The 15,853-nt window shown below is 38.5% G+C and overlaps 1 protein-coding gene across 5 annotated transcripts in view; it reads right to left on the minus strand.

Annotated features, from left to right (window-relative positions):
- Nucleotides 1-10,054: 10,054 nt before the first annotated feature.
- HMGN3 (high mobility group nucleosomal binding domain 3) overlaps nt 10,055-15,853 on the minus strand; it is a 30,788-nt gene continuing 24,989 nt past the window's right edge. Inside the window, exons 3-7 of one of the 5 annotated variants that reach the window (XM_045543921.1) lie at nt 14,930-14,959; nt 12,344-12,394; nt 11,058-11,171; nt 10,838-10,937; nt 10,055-10,534 (exon numbers count right to left, since the gene is read on the minus strand). In XM_045543921.1, the coding sequence (XP_045399877.1) occupies nt 10,521-10,534; nt 10,838-10,937; nt 11,058-11,171; nt 12,344-12,394; nt 14,930-14,959 (309 nt within the window). In that variant the 3' untranslated portion in view covers nt 10,055-10,520. Of the gene's footprint in view, nt 10,938-11,057; nt 11,172-12,343; nt 12,395-14,929; nt 14,960-15,853 lie in introns of all 5 variants that reach the window. The other 4 variants (XM_045543922.1, XM_045543924.1, XM_045543923.1 and 1 more) reach the window with 4 other exon arrangements.

Below are 15,853 nucleotides of genomic sequence, written 5' to 3' on the forward strand. Positions count from 1 at the left end.
GTGTGCCAAGCATGGTGCTGAGTGCTTTGTGTTCACAGTCTCAGTTCCCACTGTTTCACACCATCAACCCTCCACTCAATCATGGTGTCTTCCTGTCTTTTGTACAAACTGTGCACATTGACCATTGGGAGGAGTTATGCTGTCACGTTGGCCTTTAGAAGTTCCTTGGTGTGGTAGTCTTCGCATTGTGTCCTGTGGATTCAACTGATAAGCTTAGTAGCCACCTAAAAGGTCAGGTGATGGCCAAGAGTGTGGGTCATAAAGTCCCTGAAGGTCTCCTACCACCACCAAGGAAAAATTACTTGTATTACTGACTGGTATTCTATTGCTTTAAAAAATGGTCTTACAAAGTAATTAATCAAATTCAACCCAATCATTTTACTGAAGAAATGGAACAATGAAATAGTGAATTGATTTGCTCAAATATCCAAAACTTGGTTTGGGAGAAGAACTTACTCTAGGAATATCTGATTCCTCACACTTCCCTCCAGGCTTTGGAAAGGTCGTCTGAACAACTACTCAACATTCCTCTCTGATCCACTTGCTCCTCCTTAAAAGACTGGGAGCATCTACACTTTCTCCACCGTTCAATCTCCCCACAGCTGCTCAAGACGGTTCCCTTCTCTGGTCTCCTACAGCCTTTTTTAGTCTGAACTGTACACATTCAACACTTAATTTTGTCCCCTGGAAAATATTTTCTCCTTTTTTATGTGTTTCAGTTTTGCCTCCCTGATTCAAGATTAATAGTATTCTGAAAGTCAGGTAAACAATTTGAATTTTTCATTTAGGCCACCAAAATATTTCAATAAACATTCACTGAACAATTACTGTGTACCAGGTACCTAGTTAGGGGCTTTGGAGAATATAAGGATGAATAAGTTCCTGCTTCCAGAGGCTCAGCTTCTACTTGTGGAAATAGACAAGGCAACAATGTTCTGCAGTATGAATGAAATAAGCACAAAATATAGGTCAAGAAAGGTGCTGTGAGAATGCAAGAGAAAAAGCAACTCATTGTGGCAGAAATGATCAATAAAATTTCCATTTGTTTCTATCCACCATGGGGCACACTGTAGACAAGGGCTGTTGATTAACAGAGGGTCTTATTCCATCTCAGTTTTGATGAATTAGTATTCAACTTTGCTGTAAAAAAAATCCAGAGGTGGACATGGCCAAAGTCCTGTCTTGCCTCGTAAGAACAAAGCCAAAAATTACATTTCTTCTTGTGGTTGTGATTACTCTGAGCACAAGGCTCAGAACACAGTAGCTTCTTAACAGTTGCTTGTTAAATGCAGCCCATGGTGCTTTGTACATACTGAGTAAACCAGTTTTTAAGACTACAATTCATTATCGGTTTCTCACATTGAATTCCATCAGAGTGAAAGCATATTTTTGAACCACCTTATTCTGATTTAGATCCTACCATTTGAAGATTTCACAAATTTCTCCAGAAAAAAAACCATTTTTTTTAATTCAAAGGAAACTCAGCTCTAAGAATAAAACTATGTAAAATAATCACTAAGGTCAATGCCAGTTCTGATTCTCAGGCCACCTTCCTCTCATCCTTCATTCCCCCAAAACTCTATTTTACCAGTCAAGGCATTCAAATTTCATAGGTAATTTGTGTGACAGACGGGGGTCTTCTGGTCCAAAAAGACATCAGTGTAAGAGCCACAGAAGTACTCAAGAGTAATTATTTCTTGGAAGTACAACTAAACATTAATTATGCCAAACCCAAATTGCCATTTTTGGCAGGCCCTCCATGGCAATCAGATGAATAATACTTTTAAAATGTTATTCAGTACGTTAACTTGTTTAGTTTCTTGTGGGTTTGTTTATGGCTAACATCTGTTAGGATTATTGAGATATAGTCCTCAAAATGAAATCTATTAGAGGAACTACATCAAAGGTTTACCATGGAAGAGGTTAGAATTCGGTAATGGCTCTTCTAAATGTACATTTATTTGTGTTACTATGTAATTAATGTTGGCTTCCCCCACTAAACTCTAAGCACCATAAGAGTGGGGAAATTGACCTCACTACTGTACCCCTAGTGCCTTGCGAAATGCCTAGTATTTGATGTTCAATATATTATTGATGAATGAATGGATGAACCTGGAAGATAGACTATGGGGCAATTCTGAAGTATTGTCTGCTTGGTAAAACATTTGTTAGAGATCAGGATGAACTCACAGAAGATATACTAATCAAATTTGCAGAGGTGGAGAAATTGGGAAAAGTGTAGATTGAGCAATATGGAATTGCTGTTTTTGCAAGTCCAAATGAGAAGAGAAGATAGGCATTTCATATGTTTCAACCTAATGTGATTGTTCTGAAAATTTCTGCTCCCATTTCTCAACCATCCAATCTTACAAGATTCATATAAATGTATCATGCTTTTCAAAGAGATCTATGTCCTATAACCATAATTTATGAGTATGAGAGAAAGAGGTGTTTCAGCTGGGATGTGATATATATCTTCAGATATCTGAGGAGCTACTGGAGGAAGAATCCAATTAGCTTCTATGTCCCTGATCCTAGTTAAACTGGAATCAATAATTGGAAGCTGCAAGGAGACAGTACTTGTCTCAATAATAAAAAAGTACTTTGTAACTTTCAGAGTTGTTGGAGTGATAACTTCTCCAAAACTGGATGTATTCAATGTCTGAGAAGCTCTTTGCTTGGTCCTATTGCAAAGGGGACTCTACGCCAAATCAGAGAGAAACTGGATGACCTCAGGGATTCTTCCTATCCGCAGAGTTTTATGACTTGGCTTCAAGGAATTCAGTGAGACCCGTTAACCTAGGTCAAGGTGTATTTATCTCTAAAGAAATATTTCCTATTCAATTGTTAAGTACTTTATGATCTAGAAAAAAAAGTATTACAGATCATGATATAATTTTTTCTAGAAAAGTGAAGTTGGATCTAGGTTAAAAATAAATGTTGAGTACACAGGCAAAACAAATATTGCCACGAAAATAATACCACAATCAACAGAAAGATGTTCTTAAAGTTATGGTATCAGTATTTTAAAAGGCTTTAGCAAAATTAGACTAACTGAGATAAAGATGACTTAATTTTTGCATTAATTCCAAGGAATACTTGCCAGAATTCTGGTTCATGTGTTTGGATGAACTGTCCAACTAGCTTAACCTGGAGATGGATATAGCGATGGTAACAACCCTGAGTTTGGTTCATTCCTGTCCATTGAAGATGATGTTCAGTTCAGCAAGTATTTACTGAGTCTCTACTATGTGTCAGGCCCTATAAGCACAAGGGAGAATGAAAAAAAAAAATGCTACCTGCCCCCAAGAAGCTAATGTCTCATCTGCTCCACATTTTGATTGATAATATTAATGTTATTGAAACTGCAAGGGGGTTTTGGCTTAGGTCCAGCTACTTGCCACACAAAGAGCCAACTATTGAGATGACCTAAAGTGATCTACAGGTTCAATGCAATCCCTATTAAAATATCAACATCATTTTTCACAGATCTAGAAAAAATAATTCTATGCTTTGTATAGAACCAGAGAAGACCCCATATAGCTAAAGGAACCTTAAGCAAAAAGAATAAATTGGGTGGTATCAATTTACCAGACTTCAAGCTATACTACCAGGCTATAGTAACCAAAACATCATGGTACTGGCACAAGAACAGAGATATAGACCAGTGGAACAGGACTGAGAACTCAGACATAAAACCATCCTCATATAGCCATCTGATCTTTGACAAAGCAGTCAAAAATATACGCTGGGGAAAACAATCCCTATTCAATAAATGGTGCTGGGAAAATTGGATAGCCACATGTAGAAGACGGAAATAGGATCCACACCTCTCATCTCTCACAAAAATCAACTCATGATGGATAACAGACTTAAACCTAAGGCATGAAACCATAAGAATTCTAGAAGAAAATGTTGGAAAAACTCTTATGGACATCGGCCTAGGGAAATAATTTATGAAGAAGATCCCAAAAGTAATCACAGCACCAACAAAATAAACAAATGGGACATGATCAAATTAAAAAGCTTCTGCACAGCCAAAAAAATTATCACTACAGTGAATAGACAACCTACAGAATGGGAGAAAATATTTGCATGCTATACATCTGATAAAGGTCTGATAACTAGAATCTATACAGAACTCAGGAAAATCAGCAAGAAAAAAATGAAACACCATTAAAAAGTGGGCAAAGCACATGAACAGAAACATTTCAAAAGAAGATAGACTAATGGCTAAGAAACTTATGAAAAAAATGCTTAACATCTCTAATCATCAGGGAAATGAAAATCAAAACCACAGTGAGATATTGCTTAACTCCAGTGAGAATGGCTTTTATCAAGAAGTCCCAAAACAGCAAATTCTGGCATGGTTGCAGAGAGATAGGAACACTTGTACACTGCTGGTGGAACTGCAAACTAGTACAACCTCTGTGGAAAGTAGTATGGAGATACCTCGAAGAACTAAAAGTAGAACTACCATTTGATCCAGCAATCCCATTATTGGGCATCTACCCGAAGGAAGAAAAGACATTCTATAAAAAAGACATCTGCACTCGAATGTTTATAGCAGCACAATTCACAATTGCAAAGATGTGGAAACAACCCAAGTGCCCATCAATACATGAGTGGATTAACAAAATGTGGTATATGTGTACCATGGAGTATTACTCAGTGATAAAAAAAAAATGATGAAATGGGCTGGGCGCAGTGGCTCATGCCTGTAATCCTAGCCCTCTGGGAGGCCAAGCCGGGTAGATCGCTTGAGGTCAGGAGTTCGAGACCAGCCTGAGCGAGACCCCGTCTCTACTAAAAATAGAAAGCAATTATCTGGACAACTAAAAATATATATAGAAAAAATTAGCCGGGCATGGTGGTACATGCCTGTAGTCCCAGCTACTCAGGAGGCTGAGGCAGTGGGATCACTTAAGCCCAGGAGTTTGAGGTTGCTGTGAGCTAGGCTGATGCCACGGCACTCACTCTAGCCTGGGCAACAGAGTGAGATTCTGTCTCAAAAAAAAAAAAAAAAATGATGAAATGAACCTATTATATTATCCTGGATGGAGCTGGAGGCCATTCTTCTAAGTGAAGTATCCCAAGAATGGAAAAACAAACACCACATGTACTCACCATTAAATTGATACTAATTGATCAACACTAATGTGCACATACGGAAATAGCATTCATAGGGTGTTGGGCAGGTGGCAGTGGGGAGGAGGGGATGGGTAAATTCACACCTAAAAGACATGGTGTGTGCTGTCTGGGGGATGGACATGCTTGTCAGGTGGTGCAAAGGCAATTTATGCAACCAAAGCATTTGTGCTCCTGTAATACTCTGAAATTAAAAAAAAAAACATATAGGGGCCATTGAAATTTGTTTATAGAGCCAGTTACATTAGTACTTCCTGAATACTTACTTTGTATCATTTAACATTTATAACACCCTATAAAGTAAGGCCTATTTTTATTCCCATTTACAGATGGGAACATGAAAACATAGAAGTAGCGATGACAGGACTGAACCCAGATAGTTTGCCTTCAGAGTTCACAAGTTTAACCATTGCAGTATATTGCCTTCTAAGAGAAGCATAATTCTTCCTTTTGCACTGTTCGAGACTCATGGACCTGCGTCTGACTGCCCATGACAAACGTACGTGGTATATACTCATCAGAGCATGCCTGCAAAGCCCATTTGTGTCCATCTAATTCTAGTTCAATTGGCATTGGTGGAAAACCTACTGTATTTTAGGCACTGTGCTAGGTAATTTTACAGTGAGTATCTCATTCAATTCTAATAGCTCTGTTAAACAGGTAGTATATTTATTTTAGAGATGAGAAAATTGAGAAGTAGAACTTAAATGAGCTGTCTAGATTCACACAATTAGTAAGAAATAGTGCTGAGATTTAAACCCAGACCTCCTGATTCTAAGTTTTGTGCTTTCAGTAGCCTTATAAATGTCATTTTTTGAAAAAGAATACAAGTCAGTGGTTGTTAGTATATTTACAAAGTAGTGCAAACATCTCAACTATTTAATTCCAGAACATTTCTATCACCCCTAAAAGACACTCTGCACCCCTTAGCAGCCACTTTCCATCTACCCTCCTCCAGCCCCTGGCAACCACTAATCTACTTTGTATCTATGTAGATTGCCTATTCTGGATATTTCGTGTATGTGGCCTTTTATATTTGGCTTCTTTTACTTCATATATTGTTTCCAAGGTTCATCTGTAGAGTAGCATGTATCAATATTTCATTCTTTTTTATGGCTGGATAATATCCCATTGTATGGACATATATTTTATTTACCTTCTTATCAGTTTATGGACATCTGAATTGCTTCTACTTTTTGGCTATTATGAATAACGCTGCTATGAACGTTCATGTGCAAGTTTTTGTGTGAACATACATTTTCAGTTCTCTTGGGTATGCACTCAGGAGTGGAATTGCTGGGTCACATGGTAACTCTACGTGTAACTTTTTGAGGAGCTGCCAAACTGTTTTCCAAAGAGGCTGCCCATTTTATGTTCCTACCAGCAAAGAATGAAAGCTTAACTTTCTCCACATCCTCTCCAATACTTGCTATTTTCCTTTTATTATTATTATAGTCATCCTAGTGGGTACAAAGTGATATCTCATTATGGTTTTGAGTTGCTTTTCCCTAATTACTAATGATGTTAAATATCCTTTCATGTGCTTATTGGCTACTGGTATATGTTTTCAGAGAAATGTCTATTAGAATCTTTGCCCACTTTTAAAGTGGTTTGTCTTTTTATTGTAAGAGTTCTTTATATATTCTGGATTCTAGACCCTTGTCAGATATATGATTTGAAAATATTTTCCATCCTTTGGATTGTCTCCACTTCTTGAAGTTTTTCATTTTGATGTCATCCAACTTACCTATTTTTTATTTGGTTTCTTGTGCTTTTGATGTCACACCTAAGAAATCATTCCCTAATTCAAAGTCATGAAGATATACATGTAAATATCATTTTAAAATTAGGCTTTCAAAGACTTTCTCTTTTCCCATGAGAGAGAGATGCATAATCACAAAGCTCCCTTTTTAGTTTTAAGTGAGCTTAAGTCTCTGTTTGGTGTTGAAATACTGAGCTTATTTTTACTAGGGGATAAGAACATTCAGATAATTAAAGAACTTATAAATGTTTCTCCCAAATTAATTTATCTGAAGTGCTTATTGCAGGATATTAAATAAATTGTGGGTTTTATTATTATCTTAGTCATTATAATTATTCTAAGAAATGTTAAGTCAATGCTCTGAATAAAATAATAAATAAAAAAATAATAATAAGTTTGGAATTCATGGTTAAGAGAAACACATTCAAGGAAGAGACACATTAGCATGTGATAGCTAAGAGTTGAGATGGCGTCCTCAAGCCTGCTACCGCTGGCAGCCTAACGGATAGCACTTGTACCTCTAGCCAAGAGTGAAGTCCCCTAAAATCTGGGACAGAAGGAAACCATTTCATACTTTGTTTTAAACTTCTTAGTTATGTAAATGTACATTCAAGATTTTATGGAATGGTTCACCTATTGTTAGATCAATATATCTTTACTTTTGGTTCAGATTCTTTTCACAGAACTTATAATTGGGACTTAGGCCAATGTGACCCTTGAAGCCCACTCTTACTCCACCAGAATCCCCAGGGCAGCCTCCAGAGAGAATTTGAAGAGTGTAGACTACCACTTAAGATTGTACAAGTAGTGCAACTCAACTACAGGGGACACCATTTGACTCAAAGTTATTGTAGATTCACAGGGTTTTATGATTTTTCAGTAGATTAGCAGGTGTCTTGAAGAAGAGGACCTTTTTCTAATGTGCATAATAAATTCACCAAATTAGCAGTGGGGCAGTGGATGGGTATTCCCACACCTTCCATATGCTTGCAGGCAGTGTGCCCTTATCTTTGGCAGTGTGTTAATCAGGTCTTCAGGTTCTAGGGGACCGATCTGGACTTCCTGGATTATTCTGGGTAGCTGTCAGCTCTACAGTATTCATTCACTTTGTCAATGTGGTCATGATAATACCCATATGCTGTACTTAAATAGACACATACTAAAGGCCTACAGAAACCCTGATCTTTGTTTGTTTGAAATAAAGGTAATGGCATCAATGGTCGTTATGAAAAATAATGATTTAAAACACAGACTCCCCAGTAGAAAAATATACTCCATCTTAGCCAACAGGCTGAGAAGCAATCTCAATAGAAAAACAGACAAAATCAGAATGCACAGAAGCAATTCAAATAACCATTAAACATAAGGAAAGCTCAGTTTTACTAGTAATAACATAAATTTAAAACAGTGAGGCATACTTCTCATTTATTAGACTGACCAAAATAAGAGTGCTGGCCAAGGTGTGAAGAGATGGCATTTGTATACCATTGAAAGTGGAGTAGAAAGTGGTACAACTTTTTGGCATCAGTCAAGCTGTCAAATGTACATTGTCTTTGATCCAGACATTCCCTTTCTGGGAAAGTGTTTAGTTGAGCAGAAATATGTAAGTAGGCAAAGTTTTGTGTACAAGCATGTTTACTGCAGTATCACTGGCAGCACTGTAATTGGAAATGATCCGAATCTCCAACTAGAGTTTACTGGCTGAGTAAATTCAAAATAGGATGTATAGTATGATTCTGTCTTTTAAAAATTATATGTGCATTTGTATGTGTGTATGTTCACATATACATACATACATACATACATATACACACCCACATAGAGATACATATAGTTAAAGAAAATGGTGTGCAGTGATTACCTCTGGGATGTAGGAATGGGGGAAAGATTTTGACTTTTTGCTTTATATATTATTGTAATGTCTGATTTTTTAAAAAATCACCTGTATCACTTTTATAATTTTTTTAAAAAGTAAACCTATGGAGTTTATGGTCCATTTCTGGATTGGAAACTTGCCAGCAATATACTGTGTACTAACTGCATGTTGAAAATATTTTTGTAAAGTGTTTATAGGATATTAGATATTTTTCTTTGGGATAAAAGTGGTTTTCAGGATATCCAAAACTCATAAATTAAGGTACATTTCATAATCAGAAGCCAAGGAAATTATGAATGATATTATTCTGCATATAATAGAGTTGATATCTATAGTCAACTAATGACAGACTTGGGACAATGACACAGGTTTAAGTTCTTGGCCCCAAAATATAAGCTGGAGGAGGGATCTTGTTTTTGTTGATAACCACAACATAAAAGCATCTAAGGCTTAGAGGAACAACAGTGTTTTTGCAGGAGTCCCTTGGCAGTGCAGGCACTACTCTCCATCTTAAAAGATTCATATCTTCTTCATTTACGCAGAATCCCCAGAATTCAGCTTTCCTGGGGTGCTGATGCAGTTACCAAACTTCTCAGAAATGTGAACAACAGAAAATGATGTATGTAATATAACTCCTTTGTTCCTGGCACTACTATGTCCTTTCATAGACATATGGTCACCGTTTAAAATTCAAAAGATTCAAGTCTAGATTTTCTCTTTCCAATAAGCCACATACTCTTCCACATTCCTATTTCTTAGCCTAGAAAGGAGCTCTTATAATACCTGTGCCAACTCCATTCTCAAATTGACAAAAGGCTGAGATGTGGTCATGTTGGGTAAAGAGCTTGCAAAGCTTTGAAGTCCTCAGTTGAATGGGAAACTATTTTAATAACAAATGTGACTTTGTATTATTTTGAAAATGGGAGATTTTCAAAGATGAGCCCTAGTTTACTAGCTCTTGTTTAACAGAACTCTATCCCGTTTATAGGGGTTTTTAAAAAATGTGTTTTACAAAGTTTTATTATGTGGTAATCATTGCTGACCACTTCTGAGATAAAGTGAATTAGATGTAATTCTTCTACACTAGCAGCCGTAGATGATTTTATTTAAATAGTATCAATGTAAAAGTCCAGAAAGTTAAGAAACAATCCCACTTGACCTATTAGACATACCACCATGGCACAGACTGCAGAAAGTCTTTACATCTTCTGCAACAATAAAATGAAACACTCCCTAAATTTAGTAAAGATACTAAGAGGCAGGTATTTTGCAGACAAGAAAACCTTTTATTTTAAACCACAAATAGTCAGCAGGTGGCCACAACTATCCATGTTTCATTAAAACCACATAAAACCTAGATACAAAAGCACCACTGATTATTGCTCTAGAAAAACTGCATGAAAAATTCAAATATGCACAATAAAAACACCACAGTATGCACAGGACTAAAATTTTAAAGCAAGTGCCTGGAATGCTGAATCAATTTTACACACAGCTTCCAATATTAAATTGATATTTATTTTGTTGGAGGATGATGGAAATTTCCAAAAAGCATGACTATGAGAGGGTAAAATGTCCATCTTTATATATTTTTGTATGCCAACTAGTAGAGTCCTAAAAAATTAGCATTTACAAAATACTTGGTAAAAATAGCTTTTAAAAGTTGTCCCAAGAGATACATAAAATCAACCCCAATTTTTCACGACAATTCATTCTCCCTTGTTATCTACAGATTCAGTTTTCTGTGCCTGTGAAAAAGAAAGGAAAAAAAAAAAGATATAGTTACTACTAAAACTACTATAAAGAAAGAAAATTCCACCCACCAACACACACACTTCTGAACATTTGTTTTTTTTTTGCAGTATTTCAATTCTGGGTGTAAAACAGACAAGGCAGGAATATATTACGCAGACACTTTGTTGCATTTATTGCTTTCTGCTTTTCGAACAGCCACAGAAGCCTTACCTGCAAGCTCCCACTGTTCATAATAAAAAACACCACACTACTATCTGATTCTAGTCACTGCAAACATGCAGAATTTTCTACTGTACCCTTAACTCTCACTGTTTCAATCTGCCCCTTTACTGACAGTGTGCTGGGTGGGGTACCTCTGGAGGTTGAGACATTAACAGTTGAGCGAGAGATGTGGATCTGTAATAACATTACAGGCAATAAAAAGAGACATTAAGAACATGCTATCACCGGCTGAAGGATTGAGCAATTTCTTTAAAGACACTGATTCAATCAGCGGGAGGTATTTATGGAAAGTACCTCTTCAGCTTTAGTTTCACCATTTTCAGATGGTGCAGTACCTTCCTTTCCAGCTTCCTGCTTTTCCTCCTTCTTCCCTTTAGCACCTCTGTTAAGCTTTGTTCCAGGTTCTTTCTAACGGAGGATCAAAGCACAGGGAAACAGAGCACGTTAGACATGGTGTGATGCTGGCTAAAATCAATCAACCTCCATCCGAACACAAGGGAAGTGCAACCATAGCCACCATGGTGGCCTTTAAGGAGACATGGGAACCCGATTTTGCCGGGTTTCAACTGAGTTACCCTGAGTCTCTACGAAAATCTAACGGGCTGCTGGGACAGTCCCGCCCGTGGGAAATACGATGACATCCCCCCCCACGAAGGTGAGACGTGGCTCTGCCGTGGGGACCGTGGAGAGCAGCAGCAGCAGCCCTGGGGAAGGAGGCGGCAGAGCTGGGGAAGGACCAGCCGGGGGCAGCCTTGCTGCTGCTTTCCAGGGAAACACCTCGCGTGGAGACACGTGCCTTGCCGGACTAGAAAGCGGGGAAAGCGCTTAAAATGAAGCCCAGATGAAAAAGAAAGTTCCTGATTTTACGACCAAGCCACAGAAGTGAGTTCTGCTTCTGGAATCACCTACTCCCATCACTATACACATAGTTTCAAACAATTCACAACACGCAACAAGGCTCTCAAGGGTAGAGTGCAGAAAAGCCATTTTGGGTAAATTTTCTAATAATTCTGTACTTCAGTTTTCTTGTCTGCAAAACAGGATACTCAAATCTATCTCAGTAGGGTTGATGGGAGGGTCACATGAGTAGAGCAATCAGAACAGTGTCTGGCATAGTATAAGGGCCATACAAATGTTTGCTATTATTTACTGGCATTATAACATTATTATTAGTCATGCATGAGACTGGTCTGCTAAAACCAGTTATTTGAAGTCAGAAACCCCTCCCCCCACTCCTCGTGCTGGGGGACAGGGTGTCCAGGGCCCGGCCTCACCCCCGCCGAGTGCCATGCGAACTGCACGTTCACCAGGCAGCTGCCAAACCCCCTTCGGACACGAGGCTTCTCAGAGCAACATATTCGGACGTCCTGTGCCTCACTGACCAAATGAAAAACACATTCCTGTTAAAGCACAAAACTGTGTTTTCTGCCTTTTAAGAAAGCCTATAATGGTGGTAATGGTTTTCTGGTCAGTACATTGTAGCCTGAATCATTAAATGTGGACTTTGCTTGATTTGGGGGTATGGAATTATAACTTATTCATTGTTTAAAAATCCAAAGGTGGGAAAGAGCACCTCTTACCTTAGCAGATGTTTTTCTTGGTTTAGGTTCGGGTTTTGGTGGAGCAGGTTTCTGCAAAGACAATTTAAGTTACATAAATATTGAAAAAGACAACCACCAGCACCAAAAGGAACACAAAAGGACAACAACAGACAACCTCCCATTTTGATTATGGCTTTGATCATTTAAAAAACGTTCTGTCCTATTTTCAGTACCAGGTAACAACATAAAGACCTCTGCATTTCATAATTATTTTCTCCCTGGGTTCACAAGGGAAGGGCAGGTGAGACTGAAAAGCCAACTTGTTATCCCCTGGTCCAGAATAGCTCTCTAGAAACAAGTTTAAGCGTCTATCTCCGATGTGTCTGTACTTCCTTTTATCACAACACAGCAGCAAGAGGAATGACTCAGGCCCTTGGCCAAATGACTCAATGAATTCAGTTGCACTGGCCTTCCCAACAGTCTAGAAATCACAGCACAATCACAGGCAAAGCCCAGTGGGTAATGAAGACAGCTGCCTGTGAAGTATTTCAAAATCATTTCCAAATCTTTCTACCTCTGGTGTAGATTTCAAGTTCTGTAGCCAAGCCTTTGCCTACTTTTATCCTCTCCGATGCCAGCTCAAGGTGAGAATCTCTGGCCCACCCAGACACTGGGCTCATTTGTCTCCAGAGCTTTTCATTAAGAACACAATTATAATGATAAGATGTCTACTCCCAAAGTTTACGATTTTTCACAGGTATTATTAGCCAAAGAACCCCTGGGAAACTCTTTTTTGCCTGCCTCGTGTGCTCCTACTCCAGCCCCTGCAAACAGCGCCCATAAGCCCTGTGGCCATGGTGCCCCTCCACACAAGGTTTCAGACCTAGCCAGCTTCCCAGGGGCCTGAGACCAGGTGGCACGTGGGGACCCTGGGGAAAGATAACCAGTTTAAGCCACGAGTTTTCTGTAGACATATCAGGGCAAATATTTCTCTCCTAGAGCTAGGAAAAAATAAGTGTACATCTCCCCTGGCACTAGGAGAATGGTTTTTGAATAGAAAACACTGACCAGGGTTTCCCCCTGTGGAGAAAAATACATGTTCCTCCCCAATTCCTCTAGGTGGTTTAGGTTCGCACAGAATCTGGCCCTTTTCATCAAGGGCATAAAGTGAAATTGTAGACAGTTCAATTCCAGAAGATTGGCTGTTAGAAATGACCTTTCAAATAAAAAAAGAAAATTGAGCTTGAAAAGTAAGGAATGTTTTTATTAATCTTCTTATCACCCCTAAATCTGCAGTCTGCTCCCCAAATACAGCAGCTGTTATAGCTCTTAAATTTTTAGGATTTAAAATATTTTGTTATTCCAAGCTTTGATATATTACATTAATATACATATGTTTTCTCAATTTATAGCAATCAATTTCATTTTATATTATTTTCTGTAAGACAGACCTTTCCCCCTGACCCAGCATGCAAGTGTTTTGATGGGACCAGGAAATGAGGTTTCCTAGTGTGTAATCCTGCTGACCTCTGAGGCTCTGTGTTGGCAGCACAGGGAATGATTTCAGTGGTTTCTGGTGCTGAGGAAAAGCCTTGTTTTAAATTTTGGTTTTCATTTGACGTACGAAGTCTATTCCCTTAACTGGCTAGAGATCCACAACATCACCCCCAGCTCTTAAGTCTTCCTTACAACTCTGATATCGCCTCCTTACGGGACTCGTGTAAAACACTGGCTCACCCACCCCAAACTCAGCTATGCTTCTGAACTTGTAAGTGGTCCTAATTAATGCCCATTTCTGCTTTGATTACCTCCACTGTAGCAGGCATGGGTGTGAGCTGAGGATGAGGCCCATGCTTCCCTGAAGGCCAGAGTAGCTTGCAGTTCCTGTAGTATCTAGCATGGGGATACGTGCTGTTGGTCAAGATGTCAGTGCCTTTCCCCCTGCCTTCTAAGTGGGCAGCCTGGGCTGTAGAAATTTTAACCAAAATCCTCCACCAGAGAGTCAGGCTGATTTGTCAAGAGGCCAGCAGCAGGGAGGAGCACAAGAGCCAGCAAGGAGCACGGACTGGTGAGGAAGAGCTGGAGCACATTCAGGTCTGAGACTCAGCCACACCTGCCATCTCAGCTGTGTTCTAACCCTGAGCCCGGCCCACAGGAGGAGGCTTCAAGTGCAAAGTAGAATTATTACTTTTACAAAGGTTCTCTACAACTGGAATGAGGCTAAAGAGTATGGACAACTTTCAGAACATTCTGACACTGGACTGAAAAATGTTCTAAAGTATGGGTTGTGGACAGAAAGTCAGAATTCTGTCGACTTCAGCACGTCATAGGTACAATCTGAAGGCTAGGACTTTGCTTAATGTATGTGTTTTGTTTCTGAGATCTAGAACTGTCAAACAACATCCTGGGCTTTATATTCTTGCTAATGGGGCTGGCCACTGTTTTTCACTGTCACATCTGATCAAGTGAATTGCGTGGCAACACTGGTCAATCCTGCTAGAAATGATGACCCCAGGTAATTTTCAGAAAGAAAATAAACAAGCTCATTCCTTTTGCTGCTTTGGTTTGGACAAAGGGAACGTGTATTCATAAGAACTAACACCAAAGGGGTTCTATAGTACTTACTGCTGATAATCTGGCAGATCGTCTTGTGGGCTACAAAGGAAATGGAAAAAAAAAATTTTTGGTGATTATATACAACCAGGTTGATTTCAAAAATATATTCTTAATATATATTATTTTGTTCAAAGAATAGAATGTATGACTCCCATCACCCACTGCAGGTAACCACAGTCAAACATACTCCAAGTCTCCTGGGCACTATAATACTAGAGAGGACGTATTTCTAAAGAGGTGTAGACACATTGTTCAAATAAGTGGCCCAATTAAGAGTGTGGTGAGTAAGAATAGGAAAGGAAGATGAATTTAGGCTTCATCCCAAACCATAACCTCTACCTTTATGATAAAATCAACAGTGAGAACAGTGAAGTGCTATTTAAGAACTAGTCTCCAGTCTGACTATTGTTCCTTATAAAATGGAACTAAAGATTTTAAGTTAATACACGAAGAGACTTATGTAATGGTGTAGAAACTAAAATAGGAGTTTCCCCATCTTGCTGCTAGGTTGGAAAAGAAAATGACTACAAATCTTAGGCAGTTAACAAGAGAGACTTGTTTTTACCTGAAACAAAATAAACACATTTATCTATAATATTAAAAGTCTATGTTCAAAGATTTAACTACAGTAAAAAGTTCATTAATCTTTTCTTTTAATCTCAAAGTTTAGAAAATTCAGAGAGAAGCTGTGTGTAGAGACTGATATTTTTTGGGAATTCTTTTTTTGTTTCAAGGATGTTACAAGTTAACAGCAAATGAGACTGTACAGAAAATTTAAAATAACAGAGCTGTCCTAGGCACTTCAGTAATAGCATACAGAATCGATATTCTACTGGCTCCCCAAGAAATTCCACATTCTAAAAGTGGAAGTTGCCTTTACGTGTTCCAGAAATAAATGTTCCATACATTTTGTCTGCTTTGTTCATTGCTCTA

The sequence above is a fragment of the Lemur catta genome, chromosome 2 (genome assembly GCF_020740605.2).
Source record: "Lemur catta isolate mLemCat1 chromosome 2, mLemCat1.pri, whole genome shotgun sequence".
In the NCBI taxonomy this organism is placed as follows: domain Eukaryota; kingdom Metazoa; phylum Chordata; class Mammalia; order Primates; family Lemuridae; genus Lemur; species Lemur catta.